The sequence below is a fragment of the Xiphophorus hellerii genome, chromosome 15, assembly GCF_003331165.1.
Source record: "Xiphophorus hellerii strain 12219 chromosome 15, Xiphophorus_hellerii-4.1, whole genome shotgun sequence".
Classification (NCBI taxonomy): domain Eukaryota; kingdom Metazoa; phylum Chordata; class Actinopteri; order Cyprinodontiformes; family Poeciliidae; genus Xiphophorus; species Xiphophorus hellerii.
The window spans coordinates 18,082,518-18,099,990 of NC_045686.1; the positions used below are offsets into that span (position 1 = coordinate 18,082,518).

At 39.4% G+C, this 17,473-nt stretch overlaps 1 protein-coding gene across 1 annotated transcript; it reads left to right on the forward strand.

The window, feature by feature from the left end:
* The first annotated feature begins 43 nt into the window (after positions 1-43).
* bmp2b (bone morphogenetic protein 2b) lies at positions 44-10,090 on the forward strand. Its single transcript, XM_032584389.1, has 3 exons — positions 44-459; positions 1,240-1,607; positions 4,416-10,090. Exons 2-3 carry the CDS (start codon positions 1,253-1,255, stop codon positions 5,309-5,311), a joined length of 1,251 nt encoding a protein of 416 aa, XP_032440280.1. The 5' UTR covers positions 44-459; positions 1,240-1,252; the 3' UTR covers positions 5,312-10,090.
* The last annotated feature ends 7,383 nt before the right edge of the window (positions 10,091-17,473 follow it).

The following is a 17,473-nucleotide window of genomic DNA, read 5'->3' on the forward strand; positions in this document are numbered from 1 at the left end:
TGTGACATCATTATAGGACAAAAAGAGTCGCTGGAGGAAGAGAAGGCACCAATCAATAGAAGCACTGCGGTGCGGCACTCTCCCACTCGCAGCAACAACTTCTAGAGGGCTGACACTTCAGTGCGCTTCTCTCTCTAACTTTCAGCGCCGCTTCTCTTTGACTTCAGCGAGCTCTTCGTCTCTCTAAGATGTGCAGACGAGATTCCTTAGACTTTCATCGATTATGCCAATGAGTTTCCACATAGACTTAACATAGACTATTTCCCCCCCTCCTCTACGTATATAACTGAACAAGACCTAACTCAACTCACAGCTGGTGAGAATATGTGGCAATCGGTGAACGGCATGGGCTGTCTTTGGTCCTCCAAGGATAAACAGCGTGGATTAAACACGAATTAATGTGGAATTTATCGGAGCTCAAAGGTGGAACGACGACCGGACACAGCGCTTTCTCGTCAGGTAAGGAGTAACTGGTGAATTTGTCAAACTACTAAAATAACATTTTCAGAAGTTTTTTTTAATAATTCCTCAAAGAAAATGTATCTTTACAATTTGTACTTTGCTCCCTTTTCTTAGAAAAGTTAGAGGGCGTTTTTTATTGAACAATAAACAGTAAAGGAGCAGATGACAAAAAATGTTAATGTAAAAATTGTGCCGCTCGGATAGTATTTAGTTTTTGAAGTTTTTCACGAGCTTTACCAGGGTACATCTGGCTTTTGGTACTCAACGTCAGATCTAACACCTGCAAGCCCCTTGAAGTAACTCTATCCATTATGATTACATGACCGTCAAAAGCCTCTGCAAACAATGCCGTCTGACTGTAATGCTGCTGTTGCTGTATTGTAATCTCTTTTCCCTAATACTCCTTGTGATCTTTCGCTCTGCACGTTTTTTCTTTTCTATTCAAATCACATCATCGAACATGGTTTCTTATCTCTCCTATCTGGAGACCGTATGTCTGCAGCCTCCCCCCCACCCCCCTCCCCATCTAAAATGCTTTGAATTTGGTTTGTCCACGTCTGTCATTAATTTTTCGCCTTGATATTTTTATGAATGAGTTCGTGTTAAGCCCAAACTCCCGGGGCGCAGTACAGCCGGTGGGGTTTGTCTCTGTTCTACATCAAAGTGGGAAAAGGTGTCTCCTATTCAAACTGTATGGAGATCACAAAGTGTTTGGGAAGCCCCAGCATGTCAATACTTCCGTGCCAGTGTGCTGACAGAAACCAACTCTTTCCACAGGGACTGACTGATCATGGTCGCCGTGGTCCGCTCTCTCATGGTACTGCTGCTCGCTCAGGTGTTGCTGGAAGGTGCTGCGGGACTCATCCCCGAGGTCGGCCGGAGGAAGTACAGCGAATCTGGGAAGCAGAGCCCGGAGCGGTCGGAGAGCTTCCTCAACGAGTTCGAGCTTCGGCTTCTCAACATGTTCGGGTTGGGGCGCAGACCCACCCCCAGCAAGCACGCCGTGGTGCCACAATACATGGTGGACCTTTACCACATGCACTCTGCGAACGGAGACCACAGCACTAAACGACCCAAGAGCATGGGCAAGCACGCAGAGAGGGCCGCCAGCAAGGCCAACACGATTAGAAGCTTTCACCATGAAGGTACGTATTACTGACATACCTTCACCTGTCAGCCCTCTCAGACAACCCAAACCCATATTTAAACATGACTCAGTGCGTCAAGCTGAGCTTCAGAGTCTTCGCTGTTTTATGACGGTTTAGTTATTTACGCACGACATGCTTTCAAGTTATTTGTAACTCTTAAGAAGAAAGAAAAAAACTGTTAAAGTGACTCGATTTATAAACAAGAACCTCACGCACAATTTAACCAGCTCTCTTATATGCAGTGATGCAACGGCAAAGCTAACACGCCTCTAGCAGCTGTCACAGGCTTCACAAACATCAAGGGGCAGCGGTATCCCTGGGGTAATTTGTTTCTTAATAATTGATGGTGTTTGCGTGGGCTGTGAAAACAGTTTTTCCAGACACGCACCACAGGAACGGGATAAAGGGCGGTGTACTTTTTGCGCAGGTGATAGACATCACCCTGTAACTTCAAAAACACCCCGCATTAAAGCAGCACGAACCGGGACAAAGTCATCGTGTCAGACTGAGTCATTTTTAACAAGACTGAAATTATTTGTTTGTAACGGTGGAAAGGAAGGGGTTGCCTCCTTTTTCTTTCCAAATCGGCTCTCTCCGTCTCCCTCTCTCTCCGTGATGTGCGCAATTACGCACCTTCCTGTATCACCATAACTGCTCTCAGCCTAGGGGACACGTGGTGATTTCTGGAGTGAATTTTTCAGTTTAACTGCATAATAAAAGGGCTGCTAAGATGGGAAAAAAATGGAATAAAGCAATAATTCTGTTGCATTCTTAAAGCACTATTAAATTCGTTTTTATTTAACTATCTCTTGATGAAATTAAAACAGAAACTTTTTTTTTAGATATTATTACATATTGCTTTGTGTACAGACTTGATGTCAACTAAAGCCTGGAGTAGCTTTGTAGGCACTATTCCACTTCCTATGATCCAAGTAGTTCTTTGTGCAGCACACACATTACTAAGTCCATTGGGGCCCTACACAGAGTCCTCATACAGAGTCCTGTGTTTGACTGGAGAAGTTTCCATCAGGGTGAGTCAGAGGGGTGGTTGAGTGGTTGCTTGGGTGCTCTCCAAAGCCCTAGTGCAATGACACCAAGTGGCTAAACTGACACACTACAAACAATCCTGGCCTGAGCTGCAGGGCTGAGTGACTGCTCCCAGCTGACTTCTGGAAACATCTGCTCTCAGCCAACACACCTTGACACCACTGGCCATTACAAATGAGTTTAGACTGTATTTTCACCATTGCAGCCCCTAGATTTATTTTATTTTTTTTGCCTCAACTTTCAGGGCTACATGGTTCCTACTCTTCTCGTGTCACGTCAATGACATTGTCGTGTTTGTTGTGCCATATAATAAGCATGCATGCACAAATGTTAATGCAACTCCTAAAGCAAACATGAGCCATTTATCTCATCTGCTATTTGATATTCATTTCTCTTGGATAATGAGACGCGCTGCTATCAGTTTTCAAAAGTAACCGATTTCCATGCCAAACAGAAAATGTTCACTATTACAAGGGAAGCGATTGCCAGCAACAGATCTTAAATGAATGACCTGACATTAGCTTTTATCTCCTATTTTGGCACACAGCACAAAAAGAAATTAGGAATGTCGATGCACTCATATCTGCGGTTCACACGCTTTTGACAAGCCTAAGCATGTTCACAAAGCAGTCTCAGAGAGATTGAAAATACTGTAGCAGAACCAAACAGAGAAAACAGTGACAAAGGAATAGACGGCAAGAAAAGAGGATTTGGGGGCTAAGAGAACAGAGAGAAAATGGGATTTGGGTGCTGCTGAAGGAAAGGAAGAGCCGGATCGAAAACCCGAAGAGAGGGAACGAGACACAGGGGGTTTTCCCACATCAAATGAGAAGTGATGAGTCTAATTGAGCTCTTTGTGCCTTTGGAGGGAGGTTTAGGATGAGATGGTGGAATTTCCTAAATGCCTCCTTTGAAAAGCTAATAGTTTTAAGGTTTGTGTTTACTTTGCCACACCAAACAGATTAAAATGATGGCCTATACATTTTCTATGATCTTTATAAAGTAAGAGTTCAAAGCAGGGCTGCCTGAAAGAAAATTGCAGCTTTTACTAACACTTCTGTCATTTACCGTATCCCATTGAGGGGAATGCCAGTTAACTTAAGTGTTACTTTCATATGCCTCAGAACTGTTAAGAGTAGATATATAAACGATAGAACAAAGAATTTGCAAGTTTATGGACAATTTGTTTGTAAATTCCTCCCCAGAGCAACAATCATGTAAAAAGTCATAAGGATACTGGCATCTTCAGCTTCTTTTGCATTTTTAAGAATCATTTTTACATAGACCAATTCATGACCGTCAGTAATCATCTTTGATCATAGTTCATTGCTTACGCAGAAGGAAGTTTTATACAGTGACCAATTGTGTATGCAAATGAGCCGTATGACGGCTGGCTAACTGATCTGTCTGATCTTATCAGAAAATGTTAGCACACTGCTTTCATTCTTTGACATTTAGCTTGACGATTTCAAAAGCTTGACTTTAATGATTGTTTTACATCTTAATTGCCATTTGTTTGAGTCATACCTGATAGACTGATTCTAATTGCTTAACAGTGGCCCACACCCACACTGTTTAATCGCTTGGTATAGCTTGAATCTACTGATCTAACAATGAGATCTTCATCAGTGTATATGTGGGATGTGAGGAAAATAATTATTTTTATGTCAATCCTTCTTTAATAATAAGTATTTACTTGTTAATTAAACGTTTGTTTTCACAATCTTACACCATGTCTGACTATGTTGTTTCCTGTAGAATCAATGGAGGCACTGGCCAGCCTGAAAAGCAAAACAACCCAGCAATTCTACTTCAACCTCACGTCTATCCCTAAAGAGGAGCTCATAACCTCTGCAGAGCTCCGCATTTACAGGGATCAGGTCATCGGAGCGGCACCTCCTAAGAACAGCAGCTCTACTAGTGGTGCTCTTGCTGGAGGCCTCCATCGTATCAACATCTACGAGATCTTCAGAGTACCAATAGGCACAGAACCTCTGGTCCGTCTGCTAGACACCAGGCTGGTTCAGGACTCTTTGAGCCGCTGGGAGAGTTTTGACGTGAGTCCTGCTGTATCTGAATGGACTTCAGGGAATGGCCCGAATCATGGCTTCATGGTGGAGGTGCTTCATCCAGAGCAGACAGAGAAGGCTGCAGAGCATTCCCAGAGAAGAAACAGGCACGTCAGGGTGAGCCGGTCCCTGCACCAGGACCAGGATTCATGGCCTCAGGCTCGGCCCCTGCTGGTAACATATGGTCACGACGGCCGTGGGGACTCAGTACTCCATACACGGGGGAAAAGGCAGGCAGCAGTCCGGAAACAACGCAGGAAGCATCAGCAAAAGGCAAGCTGCAAAAGGCATACCTTGTACGTAGATTTCAGCGACGTGCAATGGAACGAGTGGATAGTGGCACCCCCAGGCTACCATGCCTACTACTGCCATGGGGAATGCCCCTTTCCATTACCAGACCACCTTAATGCAACTAATCATGCCATTGTGCAGACACTTGTCAACTCAGTAAACTCAAACATCCCCAGAGCCTGTTGTGTGCCCACCGAACTCAGCCCCATTTCGTTGCTCTACTTGGACGAATATGAGAAGGTGATTCTGAAAAACTACCAGGATATGGTGGTGGAGGGCTGTGGCTGCAGATGAGAAACAGGTTGTGTGGACACAAAGCGTGAGTGAGCAAGAGAGAAAGAGAGAGAGAGAAAGACTAAGTGTTTAAGCTCTACTATGGACACCCAGTTTCCCAATGAAGACATTTATTTATATGAAAGAAACAAAATAATAGAGATATTGAGGAAGAAGTGAAAGTATATACGAATATATTTATGTCTACATAAAGTTGGGAAAAATAAATGTTTTAATCAAAGGAATATTCCTTTACTGGTTCTGAAAAAGCATTTCTGTTGTACATTTTGAAATGGGTGCAATACCACATGAAGTATAATGCTCAGATGTTTATTTTGTATTTATTTCTATTATAACCACTTTATTTGTAAATAAATAATGTGTATTTATCATAAAAAAAACATGCAATTAGTCCAGTTTTGTAAGATCAGCACCAGCTGTGTCTGAGCAAGGGACTATAAGGTGAAGACATAAAGATGGGTTTTAAATCCTAACACTACACTAATTGCAACGAAAGCAATGAAATATTTAGGTAAATGTAATTAGAAACTAAAAGCAAAGATCACTAGCGTAACCAGCTGCAGTATAGTGCAGGATCACACGACAATTTACATGCCCACAAATGTAATAGACTCCCATGGGAGGATTATAAAAACAGTCAAGCATGTTTTTATACATTACATGTCACTGCAAAGATTCCTGGGAACAATCTTCCAAGAGCTAGCTCTAGTGTTTATTCTTCTCCAAACCAATATTATCAGAGGAAAAAAAGTGTAACTGCAGCGCTTCTGTGGAAGCTCTGACAGGGTTTATTTACAGTACAATTTAACATTGAAAGACTGCACACTGTGTTGAGACAGGGACAGCAACAAGAACAAATGTCACCAGCATTTTAATTAATTTGGATAAACATATACCTGCACCTGTCTATATGCGGCACACGCTCAGACAAATTGCCACCACAATGTCTGTCTCTCTTCCTTTGACATGTTTAAATCATGAGGTTTTAATTAGTTTAAGCTTTCAAGGAAATGTATTGCTTCCAAAACAACACAACTGAAGCACATAAGGCGTAGTAACAGCAAGAGACTCATGTTTTATATGAAGTATCTTACAATATAAATGCTGAAAACTTATAACGGGCATTTGAGCTACATGAAAGAACAAATATACAATCTGAATGAAAGAGAACGGCTCAGAACTGCTCCAAATAACATAGAGGAGATATCTTGTGCTGCCATAACATCACATCAGATAATAAGAGACAAAAGAGAAACCCAAAAGAGTTTTGCGGAGTAAGAATGAGTGCGCTGGCTGCTGTGTTTGCATTAGAAAGGGTTTTGAGGGATCACAGTGCAGCTCAAAATACTTTAAATAGAATGTTTTAATGTGAGTGCACGTTGGGACCATGGAATGTTGGTTTTCAATCTCAGACACATGCATATGCTTGCATGGAAAACCAACGTGGTTGTTTTTTCAATCATCTATTCAAGGATTTCCTGGTGGGCTTTTTCTCTTCAAAAACAAATGTGCATTAAACAAAGATATGCTTGTTACTTATGTGGTAAACATACATGAAAACATTAAGAAGCCGTGGTGCTTCATATAAAAGATGCAGAAACTCAAACAAAAAAAAGTTGCAGTCTATATGAGTTCATGTTTCCTCTGAGTAATCATGCCGATTGAACTACTCCACATTCTGTCACTTAAAAATCATAAGCCTTAATGTAATTTATTTGATGTGACAGACTAACACAAAGTAGTGCATTACTGTGAAGTAGAAGGAGAACGATAAATGGCTTTCAAATGTTTTACAAATAAAGATCTGAAAAGTGTGCTGTGTGTTTATATTTAAAAACTTTGAGCCATTACTTTGTAGAACCACAGTTACGGCAATTAAAGCTGCAAACCTTTGGGGTATGGCCGAACAAATATTAAATATGTATAGATTGTAGTATTTACCCAAACTTCAGTACTAAATACCTCAAGTTCAGTCAGATTAGATGGAGCAAGCTTGTTAACATAGACTCTCACTTGGATTTAGATCTGAACTTTGAGTGGGCCATTCTATCACATGAATGTGCTTTCGTCAAAACATTTCCACTGTATCTGACTGAATGTTTAGGGTCATTAGAAGATGGAGAGACGGTCACCCATCAGTTGTAAGCAGTTTCCCTGTCTCTGCTAAAGAAAAGCATGCTAATAGCAGGACGCTACCACTATATTTTACTGTGGGGATTTTGTGTTCAGGGTTATGTACAGTGTCAGTTTTCTGCTTCAAAAAGTAACATTTTGATCTAAAGACCTTTCTTAAGTATATATGTTGTATCATCTACATTTGGTGGAGCATCTACATATTTCTTCTTGGCACACTTCTGTTATCATCCATTAACTACAAGGGCAAACATTAGTTAATCAGCAGATTATCCCAGGGATGTGGATCTCAGTATCTCATCCACAGTTAACATGGGCATATAGACTGCTTTTCTGATTAATCCTCTCCTTGCACAGCTCATCATTTTAGGTAAATAGCCAAGTGTTGTTAGGTTTGTTGATGTACAATTTTCAAAATTTTTTGGATGATGCACTGAACATTACTTCCAGATATGTTTAAAGCTTTAGAATATTGTTTGACAAGCTAACCCTCCTTTAAACGTGACGCCTTCATGAGATTATGATATTGACTTCACTAATGTTCCTTAATTAACTTCAGTGACGATCATAGAGCAGCTGTATTAATACAAACATCAAATTACGCACAAATGGAATGGATTAAATAATCAGGTCATTTCTGGAGGAAATGGGCTGCACTGGTTTTTAGGGGTATCTGATTAAAGGAGGCTAAAGACAAATGAATGCTATCAGATTTTTATTTGTTAAAAGTGGTGAAAATCATGCATCCTTCTGATTCCACTTATGAGCTTCTTTGTTATTTACTCCATGTAGTCCTACTAAAATTCATTCTTATTTTTGGTTGTAGTGAGACAAAATGTGAAAGAGTTCAATAGGTGTGAATAATTTTCTAAGGCACTTTGTCAAAGCATGTAACTGTTTAATTTATTATCTTAACATTCAAACTCAGACTCTTCAACTTCAATTTTTTTTGCACTTGTTTTTGTTCTGTCCTCCTTCTCCACCCCCTCTTGATCCCATCTGGTGTCAATTTTTTCTTTGTAGATCCCACCATACCACAACACTGCACATGAGCTACACATACATCCCCCAGTAGCTGCCCTATTTTAATAGACTTTAGGAGGAAGTCACTTTGTTGGCACATTTACTAAAAAATCAACACAGAAAATCTAAACTCCACAACAGTTCCTGCCACAAATTCCAGCAGTAATGGCAAGAGTGGGATGTGGGGATTTTTTGGAGTTAAAAAAAGTGTTAGATTTAGTGGCTTTATAGTTCAAGTCCATAAAGCTTTCATTGGGTTGGGTGGAAATACTGCTCCCAGAGTGGGCGACACATGGGCAGCACTCCCAAAACCCTACTTCTGCACCCCATCCCAGCTGAACTGAGTTTCAGTTGTACTAAAACTTGACCACTGTTTCACCACCTACTGGGGTTTCTCGTTTTGGAGCCCTGTTAGTATCAGAAAGCTCCTAGGGGACCACTTCTAAACTTTTCACTAAGAAGAAGGGATCAGGGGTCAAAGTAATAAGGACCAATTATCTCCGCCCATTCTGACTGACTTCCAGGCTCATCACGTCATCATGGTCTAGTGGCTTTGAGTGTGGTCAGCCACTGGATGGAACTGAGGATGTGTTTGTTTTTTTACAATCCATTCGTTTTATCCTACTTAGAAACAATCTTTATTTTAGCACCATTTCACCAGAGATGATGATTCAAGATTGAGCTAAAAAACACAGCTGTTAGTCTGTGTATTTAGCAAGCTTCTTTTCACCTGCTGCACAGACGTGGACAAAGGCACTTTTAGAAAACAGATTTTTTTTTCCTTCCCTCTCCGCGAACATCTGGCAAATCAGTTATAGGTGTCCTTCACTGTCTTTGTTTACACACAACAGAGTAACCACACAACTGATGTACATAACACTAGGAGCTGGGGCCCACTAGCATGGTAAGACTCATTCATTTTGTTTGTTGCACAGCAAACTTCACCAAAACTGTCTGCAGTTACAAACAACCTGAATCTTAAGGGTTATAAAATCAGATTTCCAGATTTCTGGCTGGCCCAGAATTGGAAAATATGTGGCTGTGCTGTGCATCTTTGATGAAACAGAGGGCTCCTGAGATTTCAATGGGCCCTGTGCCAAAGTGGAGGATGAAAATTAGGAGAAATATAAAGGGCCACTTTAGAGTATTTTTGCCAACTTGGGATCTTTTCTTCTTTATTTGCAGAACACTAATTTTAGAGGTGGTGTACATGGTGTTTCTGTATTCCGAGAACAGCCAGTAAGATGACGTCCGGCATAACTAAGGCTGTGGCATCTGTGTAGCAGCTCTGAACACATCAAACAAGCAGGCGTCCACAGTTTCTGGAGCAGAGCAAAGATGGAAATTACTTTTCCAGAATGACTGTATGGTTGATAGTGCCTTTGCGTTTATACAATTGTTGTCCTTCATTTTTTTCCAAATCCATGCTTCTACCAGCATATGAGAACTAAAACGCATCTATAAGATCTTTGCAAAATATTAAGAATTTGTATTTAATAAATTAAACAACTTCCTAATTTGAATTGTATTCCTAATTCTTAATTTTATTTGCTAACTGCTCAGGCTAGTTAGCAAATACATTACCACTGTATGATTGTTAGTAATAAACCTGAGTGCAAACTATGCTCTGGTACTCTTATTTCTGAATTTGAGAGCAAGATAGTAATTATTCTCTTAGCTTATTTAAGTTTATATAATAATTTGGCAGAAGTAAGTAAATTAGCAAATAATTTATGATACTAGCAGTTCTTATGCCAGATCCCTTTTGTATCTGTCAATGATCAAGAGAATCAGAATATTATCTTCTCTCATTGTGCTCTTAGCCAAGCATATCCCATCGTCTTGACATGGTTTTTAGTACTCTGTACTCAGTAAAATAATATAGGTTTATTAGAATAAAAGTATAAAAGTTAATAGTAATTAATTTAAAAAATAACTGCAATTTATTTAATTACTTTAACTCTATAATCAAACAGAAATGGAGTTCAAGATGTGTACTTTGGACTTTGAGGACTCACACTTTTCCACAGATGACATGGAAAGACTTCCATATGGCCCACATGTGGACGAACGAGTTTAAGGTTGGATTTGCCTCTAGACACTGACCTTAGATCAGCGTCGCGTTTTTGCCTCTCGTGGTTACAGTTAGGTTTGGAGTAAAGGGTAAACCCGACAGATCCTGGAACCTTGCCGTAGGGCGTCTCCTACACACCAAGCTTGAAAGAGTTATTGTGGTTACACGAGCAGCCTCCATCTTTATAAGAGGAAGTGAATAGATCAATCAGAGGGAGCAGCATGACATCCCCCGGCATGCCTGTTAAATAAATGTCAATCTCAGACACTGTAAATCTCATGCATCACCACAGTTACAACATCAAAATAGTGTTTGCATTTAAAGTTGGCAATGAAAAGAGAGCTACAAACATAGCTGCCTTGTCAGATGGAAGAACAGTAGCAAAAGATTGGAAATGCACACTATATCAAATAAGTGCAACACTTAAAGACAATACACCAAGACTTATCTTAAAAAGCTGGTACATAAAGTCCTAGTCAACAAAAACACAACTTATCAAAATGCTGTACTGCTGGGATCTTCAGCTGCAGTCTCAGAGCACAACTCAGGCAACTTTTAGATGCACATGCGCTCCACCACACATGAATTCTGTGACTGAATTACCTCGTCAGCATGAAAGCATGTTCTAAAGATATATATGACTTTAGTGTTGAAAATAGTATACTCGTGTCACACAGTTTCTTATCTTGCCACATATGTTATCATATCTGTTTTACCAGACTCTAAACATGAAGCAATGAATTCCATTTTGTGAAACATAAACTCCGGTCCACACACAGTATGTGTGTTACTTAAGATAGGCACCTTTTTGCTAACTTACTTTTGCTGTTAAGACATCATTTTGTCGATTTATTTTTCAGTGTTCATGAAAACTTTGAGCTGTGCTACCAAACTGGGAGATGTGGAAGATGCTTTTGAAACACGCATTTACTCGCTTGCCTCAGATTTGTATCTATTCAACTGAGGATATTATGGTGAACTCAAACATTGTCATATTTTACATTGTACATCAAACATGGAAGATAAACGTTTTCTAAAGACAATAAATTACACCTGATGCTGTTATAGCTACAACTAATGAAGAGCACGGTGATATGCCTGAAAAGTGTTGCTACACTAATCTGTTGAGATAAAAATGTAAAAAGAAATAAAACTGGATCAATGGGATTTATTTTTAGTGTAAAACATTTTCTACCATCATATTTGGTAGAAAAAAAAGTCTTACATGGATAATATTTTTAGTAAATAATAGTTTAAGAATATAAACAGCTTCAAATAGAATTATTTTTGTGTTTTATATATTTATATTTATGTCGATGTTTGCCCTTCTATGTGTGAGTTTATGTTAGTACTTCTTAAGAAAGCATTTCATACAAACATTAATATTAAAGCATTAAGAGCCAAATTAGACACTCACTCAAGGGTTAAAAACAGCCGGTCTGATGCACATAAATAAATATAATTAAATCAAACTCGCAAAAGAGTCTCTGTTTCTCTCTGATTCTCTCACCATGAACCTGCTATTCTGCAGATCACCACAGCGTGCAGAACATTGAGTGTGTTAATACGATCAGGACCGGTTTGATTTTCATCTAAGAGGCACCAGAACCAGTTGAAAAGAGCTCTGAAATAGGTTCATTTGTATTTTACTATGTATGCAGCAGCAGTGACTGGTTCTGCTTTGCTCCCATCCCTGTGCTACAATCTGCTCAGCTTGGATGCAGTGCAAAATGTGCCTTGATGTGACGTCTGATAGAAATACAAAGATCTGATAAGGAAAGCTGTTACCATGAAAACAGCTTTAATCCTAAACGATTCAGCTCCTATTTGTCCCTTTAAGCCTCTGCAAGATGGACACAACCACTGCAGACTTTGGCCACAAAGTTGTCAGACATGTGTGACATCAGCACAATACATTGCATGTTTATTGTTTTTATTTTCATCGCAAATGTGAGACACTGTACAATCCTGTGGTTTTCAAGATTTTTATGAATGCCAATATCAGAATAAAATTTTATTACCATCCCCAGTTCACTGGCTAGGAAATTGCTTGGCATAATGATAAAGTAAATAATTAAATAATAATAAATTATTAAATAAAATATATTTGCAAGGTAAGAGGAGAAGCATGTCATTATTACATTTTAACATTGTATGCCATTATTGTAACATTCTTATTTGGTTGCTAAGGTATTTGATTAGCACTTTTAAATTATATGGTAAATTATGTAACGTACTACATGGAGCATTAAGTCACTCATGCTACAAATTGTTTGCCCAAAATACATATGGTAGCTTAGCTTAGCTGAAAATTAGATTGTGTACGATACAGTATGAGACAAGTTAGGTAGGTGGGGCTGGAGATTTTTATACATTAGTTGTATATGTTGCAACTAATGAATTGCAATATGAAACTTAAGAAAAATATAAATTTTTTACATTTTTGGTAAAACTGTCACTATGTTGTGACAATATAGTATAAGACTGATGATGTGTGGGGGAAAAACAAAATCAAACTCCTCTGCTTTCTCCCAATGCTCCCAGTGCTAACTAGACACAACCAATTAGAGCCAGGATTAGGGTCTTAGCGGTGTCAATCATGCTTGTGATTGACTGCTGACTCCCTCTCCCCCTTGCTACAGAGTCTTCCTGACAGCCTGTCATGAATGCCCAGGCTAGTTAGCATAGACTCCAATGACGACAGATAAACAGTTTTTCTGGAACGATAACTTGTTTCTTCACCATTAGAACATTGAGCAGTGCATACATGAGGTTGATTGACAGTGCTAAGAGCAAACTTCTGGCTCTGGTTGTTTTTGACTGGGAGCAGTGCATTTCTTCAATAGGCAATAGTAGTAATGGAAGGAGGTGGAGGAGATCAATCTTTTAGCAGATTATCTCTCTCATACCATACTATCGTAATGTAGTGACAGTTTTAACAAATATATAGAAAACATTTGTTTAATAGAAGTTACATCCTGCGGTTTTAAGCAAAGTAAGGTACTGTGCTACTGAAAGACACGGAAGACAAGCTAAATGTAGAAATAACACAAACATGGTTCAATCACAAGATAGAAGAACAGACCCCAGGGGTAAGTACTCTGTATGCTTTAGATCTTTTTCTGGGTCAGGTGGTCCACACGTGAAACAAATGGTGGTTCATTACCAGGCCTCTGCAGAGCAGTATAATGAATGGTATAACATACTTAGGAAGTAATTCCACTATTTGAGACAGCTGTGTTGGCACAGGGAAAGAAACAAGTATGAACACAATTACTCTGTACCTTTCACAAGATGCAGCACAGCTTCCCTCTCTAATAACTCTCTACAATATCTGTCTTGTGGAATTTTATGGGAGGTTCAGAGCAACTCAATTAAATAATGAGAGAGTTGTCATAAACCCAAGACATTATAAAGTCTTGAGCTCCAACAGTGTTGGCTATAATCTAAACCCATTTGTGAAATTCATGTGAAAATTGCAGTGGTTGGATGACATTTGCATAATTTTGTGGATTTAATTCAATTCTTTTGTAATTCTTACAGTCAAAACATAATCCAATAGAGAGTGGGGAAGATTTCTTTTACTACTTATCAGTAAAGGATTGGTGTTTCATTTCAAAGGTCTCAGGACTTTTCATGGCTATAGAACATTAAGTCTCTTTCAACAAGCGCAGTACACCATTACACCCAATGATGCTGTTGTCACGCCACTGATTTCCCACTGCCATCTTGTTGTGTTTAGGCACACACTGGCACAGTGCTGACCCAGTTTGTGCTGTGTTTGTATAACCAAAGAGAAACAGTGGAGGCTTAGTGAAAACATCTTTTTTAAGGCATAACCAATGTGTAAAAAGGCCTCAGACAGAACATGGCTTATGAAAAAGAAAGTTCTCCAGTTTGTTTGTGCCTTTACTTCTAGTGGTCCTCCCTAAACTCTTTTGCAATCAGTCTCTGTTCGTTTTGGTTTTGGCTGGGAAAATCCTGCTTGTTTTAAAGGTTTTGAAGTTTTGCACAAATGTACCTGCTTCTAAGATACATACAGAAGGCAAAAAAGAAAAATAATCTGAGCAGGTGAAGACTTCATCAACACTTGTAGTATTAATAAAGCAGCTTGGATAACTGACTGTTTTTTCACTAGTACCCTTAACAGAAGGCCTTGAGGGATAATCCTGATTATCGTCACATCTGGACATGTTGTTCAGTCAATTAAGTTCTGTTTTTTTAGGCCTTTAAGTCACTTTGAAAATAATCTCCAACTAATTTGACAGTGACACTATTGTCATTACTCATTTGAAAGACCAGTTTACACCCAAACTTTGACTTTCCGGCTGATGTCTTTAAATCCCGCTTTAATATTTTCTCATGATGTTCTTTCTCCCATTATGCTGTCGATTTTGAGAAGTGCCCCCATCTCTCCTGCAACAAAACATAATGCTGTGCGGCCTCTATACTTTACAAATGGGCTGGTGCTCTCATGTATGTAAGCTTCCCCCTTTGTGCTAAAAAGTAATTATGGTTGCTATAACACTTTGAAAAAAGATGAATACATTTGCTTCTATAAGATGTTGATATTTGTGAGAAATGATGTAAAACAAAGTCTTTTTCAACCTAATGACAAGAAAAATTGATTTAAATAGATTTTAGTATTATGATTTGGAAGTTCAGTGTAATAATTCCATGAAAAAAACTGCTAAAATATGCATTTGTCTATATTTAAAAGCAGTAGTTGGTTCTTTATCATTTTTAGGGGAGCTTTTTAAGAGCTATTTTGGAAGATCCAAAGTGCCACAATTGCAGACCGATGGTATAGGTGGACAGCAGGTGATTAAAATACAGAATATTTTGATATGTGGTGGAAAAGACAGTTTGCCAATCTACAATATTTGACTAAATCTCCAGGATGTCCAACTAATCCCGGCATGTGCAAAGAGGTCGCACATGCCTGTTTGCCTAGAACCCCATTGGGACACTGTAGGTCTTCATTAAATCCTATAGCTGCTTCCAAGGATGAATTTTAAAGTTGAATATATCAATGCTACTGTGGCCACAGCTATCTTTTAGATAAAAACAAATCTGAAGTGTCACCTAAATTAGAGAAAATAAGAGGCCTTATAAATTTAGAAGTTTCGAGAAGCACCTTGAGTTGTCAACAAACCTCAGTTCCCAAAGCAAGAGTTGATCCTGGCTAGGAAAGTCTGAGACCTGTTATGAAGTTCAAACCTCACTTGGTGGTCTATGAGAACAAGCTGGTGCTGAACCTTTTGTTCTTAGAGCAGATTACCAGGAGGCCACTTCCAGATGCAGTACACCAGGGTAAACAGACTCCACTTCCCTGGGTGGTATGGAACCAGCCCATTCCCCACACTTTTCTCATTAGTGTAATAAGCTTTGTATAAACTACTGGACTGCCATTGTCAAGGACACATGCACATCTCCTTCATTCATCCATCCATCTGTCAATTTGTTACAAATCTCCATGCTGGGGATTTGAAGGTTAGTAAAAACTTAAATGATGAACTGACAACATATACTTATGAGGCTAAACACCTTTTAAAGTAAACACTCTGAATGAAATTGCAGATGGTAAACAAATGCTAGACGTCCAAACTAATATGATAGTTAAAATGCGGAGAGACATCGGATGTCTGAAAAGTAAATAGCATTTGTTTTTGCACACCACACGCACCCTTGTTGAAAAACATGTCTGTTATTCTGGAAGGACCGAGACGACAGATGCCTATAAAGCAGTTCCAAAACCTAGGGGACTCAGCCAATTAAGCCACCAAGTATAACTCACAGCTCTTCACATCGCACTCCCACAGCCTGTCATTGGCATGGCAAAGTCTGCCTCACCAAGCTTCCTGTGACTCACTTCCTGTCCCGGCCCTGCACCTGCACTCCCCTGGGTGATGTCATGGCAGGTTTTGCTATTAGAGTCTTACTACTGAGCACACTCCCCATCTGGCAAAATGTGCATAAGCATGTATACATGAATGTGTTTATGCTTGTAAATCAGCATGCCTGGTACAGACATCTTTCAGAAAACGTTTAGCGAGCGTGGGCCTTCATAACTTAGGTGATGACCTATGCTTTTAGGCCAAGACTTTGGTGACAAACACAAATCAAACAGACATTTAGGGAAAAGAACAGCCTAAAGTCATTTAATTGTCATTATAATTTTACAAGTGTTATAGTTTCCCCTTTTGCTCTTTTCCACCCCTTTTTAAATAATTATACATTGCGTTGACTGTCATCGCTATCTTTTCTGTACTATTTGGTTTTGATTGCTGTCAGCTGACATTATAAGCTATCCTAACGGCTATCTATGGGACACTGCACTCTGTCCTCCCTGTTAGTGTATTCTTACACAACAAGTCATCTGGCTGTCAGTTTGATAAATGATAGAGTAGAAAGAGTGTAATGCAAGGACAAAGTTAGACCAATGTGTTTTTATTTTTGCCATAGGTTTCTCATTACCTGGAACATTCCTCATCACCTGTACAAAGAAAAACACTCTTAGTGTATACTATACTTTTTGATGGAACAATGCAATTATTTAGTTTAGCAACAAGACACGATTCTTTACTTCTACAGTAAATATACTGTATGTATACTTAGAAACTTCCTTCCTTTATTAGAATGGGCAGTATTTAGAATACCACAGTTTACCAACATTCGGGGGTTGACATTGGACTTCGTCTTCATCGTGTCACTGAACAAACACCGGGCGTTCTGTTGACTGGGGCATAAAATAGTGCTGTTGGGTTTTAGGTTTCCAGAGCGGATCAGGGCTGCAGTATATTGAGTCCATGTGGGGAGTACGTTTTTAATCTGAGCCTTACCCACAGTCCTTCCTGTTTCTAATTTGGCGCTGCAGCGGTTTTGTCCCGAGGCCAAGAGCCTCTCTTCCACAGAGTGTCTATTTCCTCTGA

Bases quoted from the DNA above. Each gene is read 5' to 3' on its own strand.
- bmp2b (XM_032584389.1), top strand. From the start codon at position 1,253: ATGGTCGCCGTGGTCCGCTCTCTCATGGTACTGCTGCTCGCTCAGGTG. The intron at 1,608-4,415 runs GTACGTATTACT...TGTTTCCTGTAG, and splicing joins TAGAAGCTTTCACCATGAAG to AATCAATGGAGGCACTGGCC.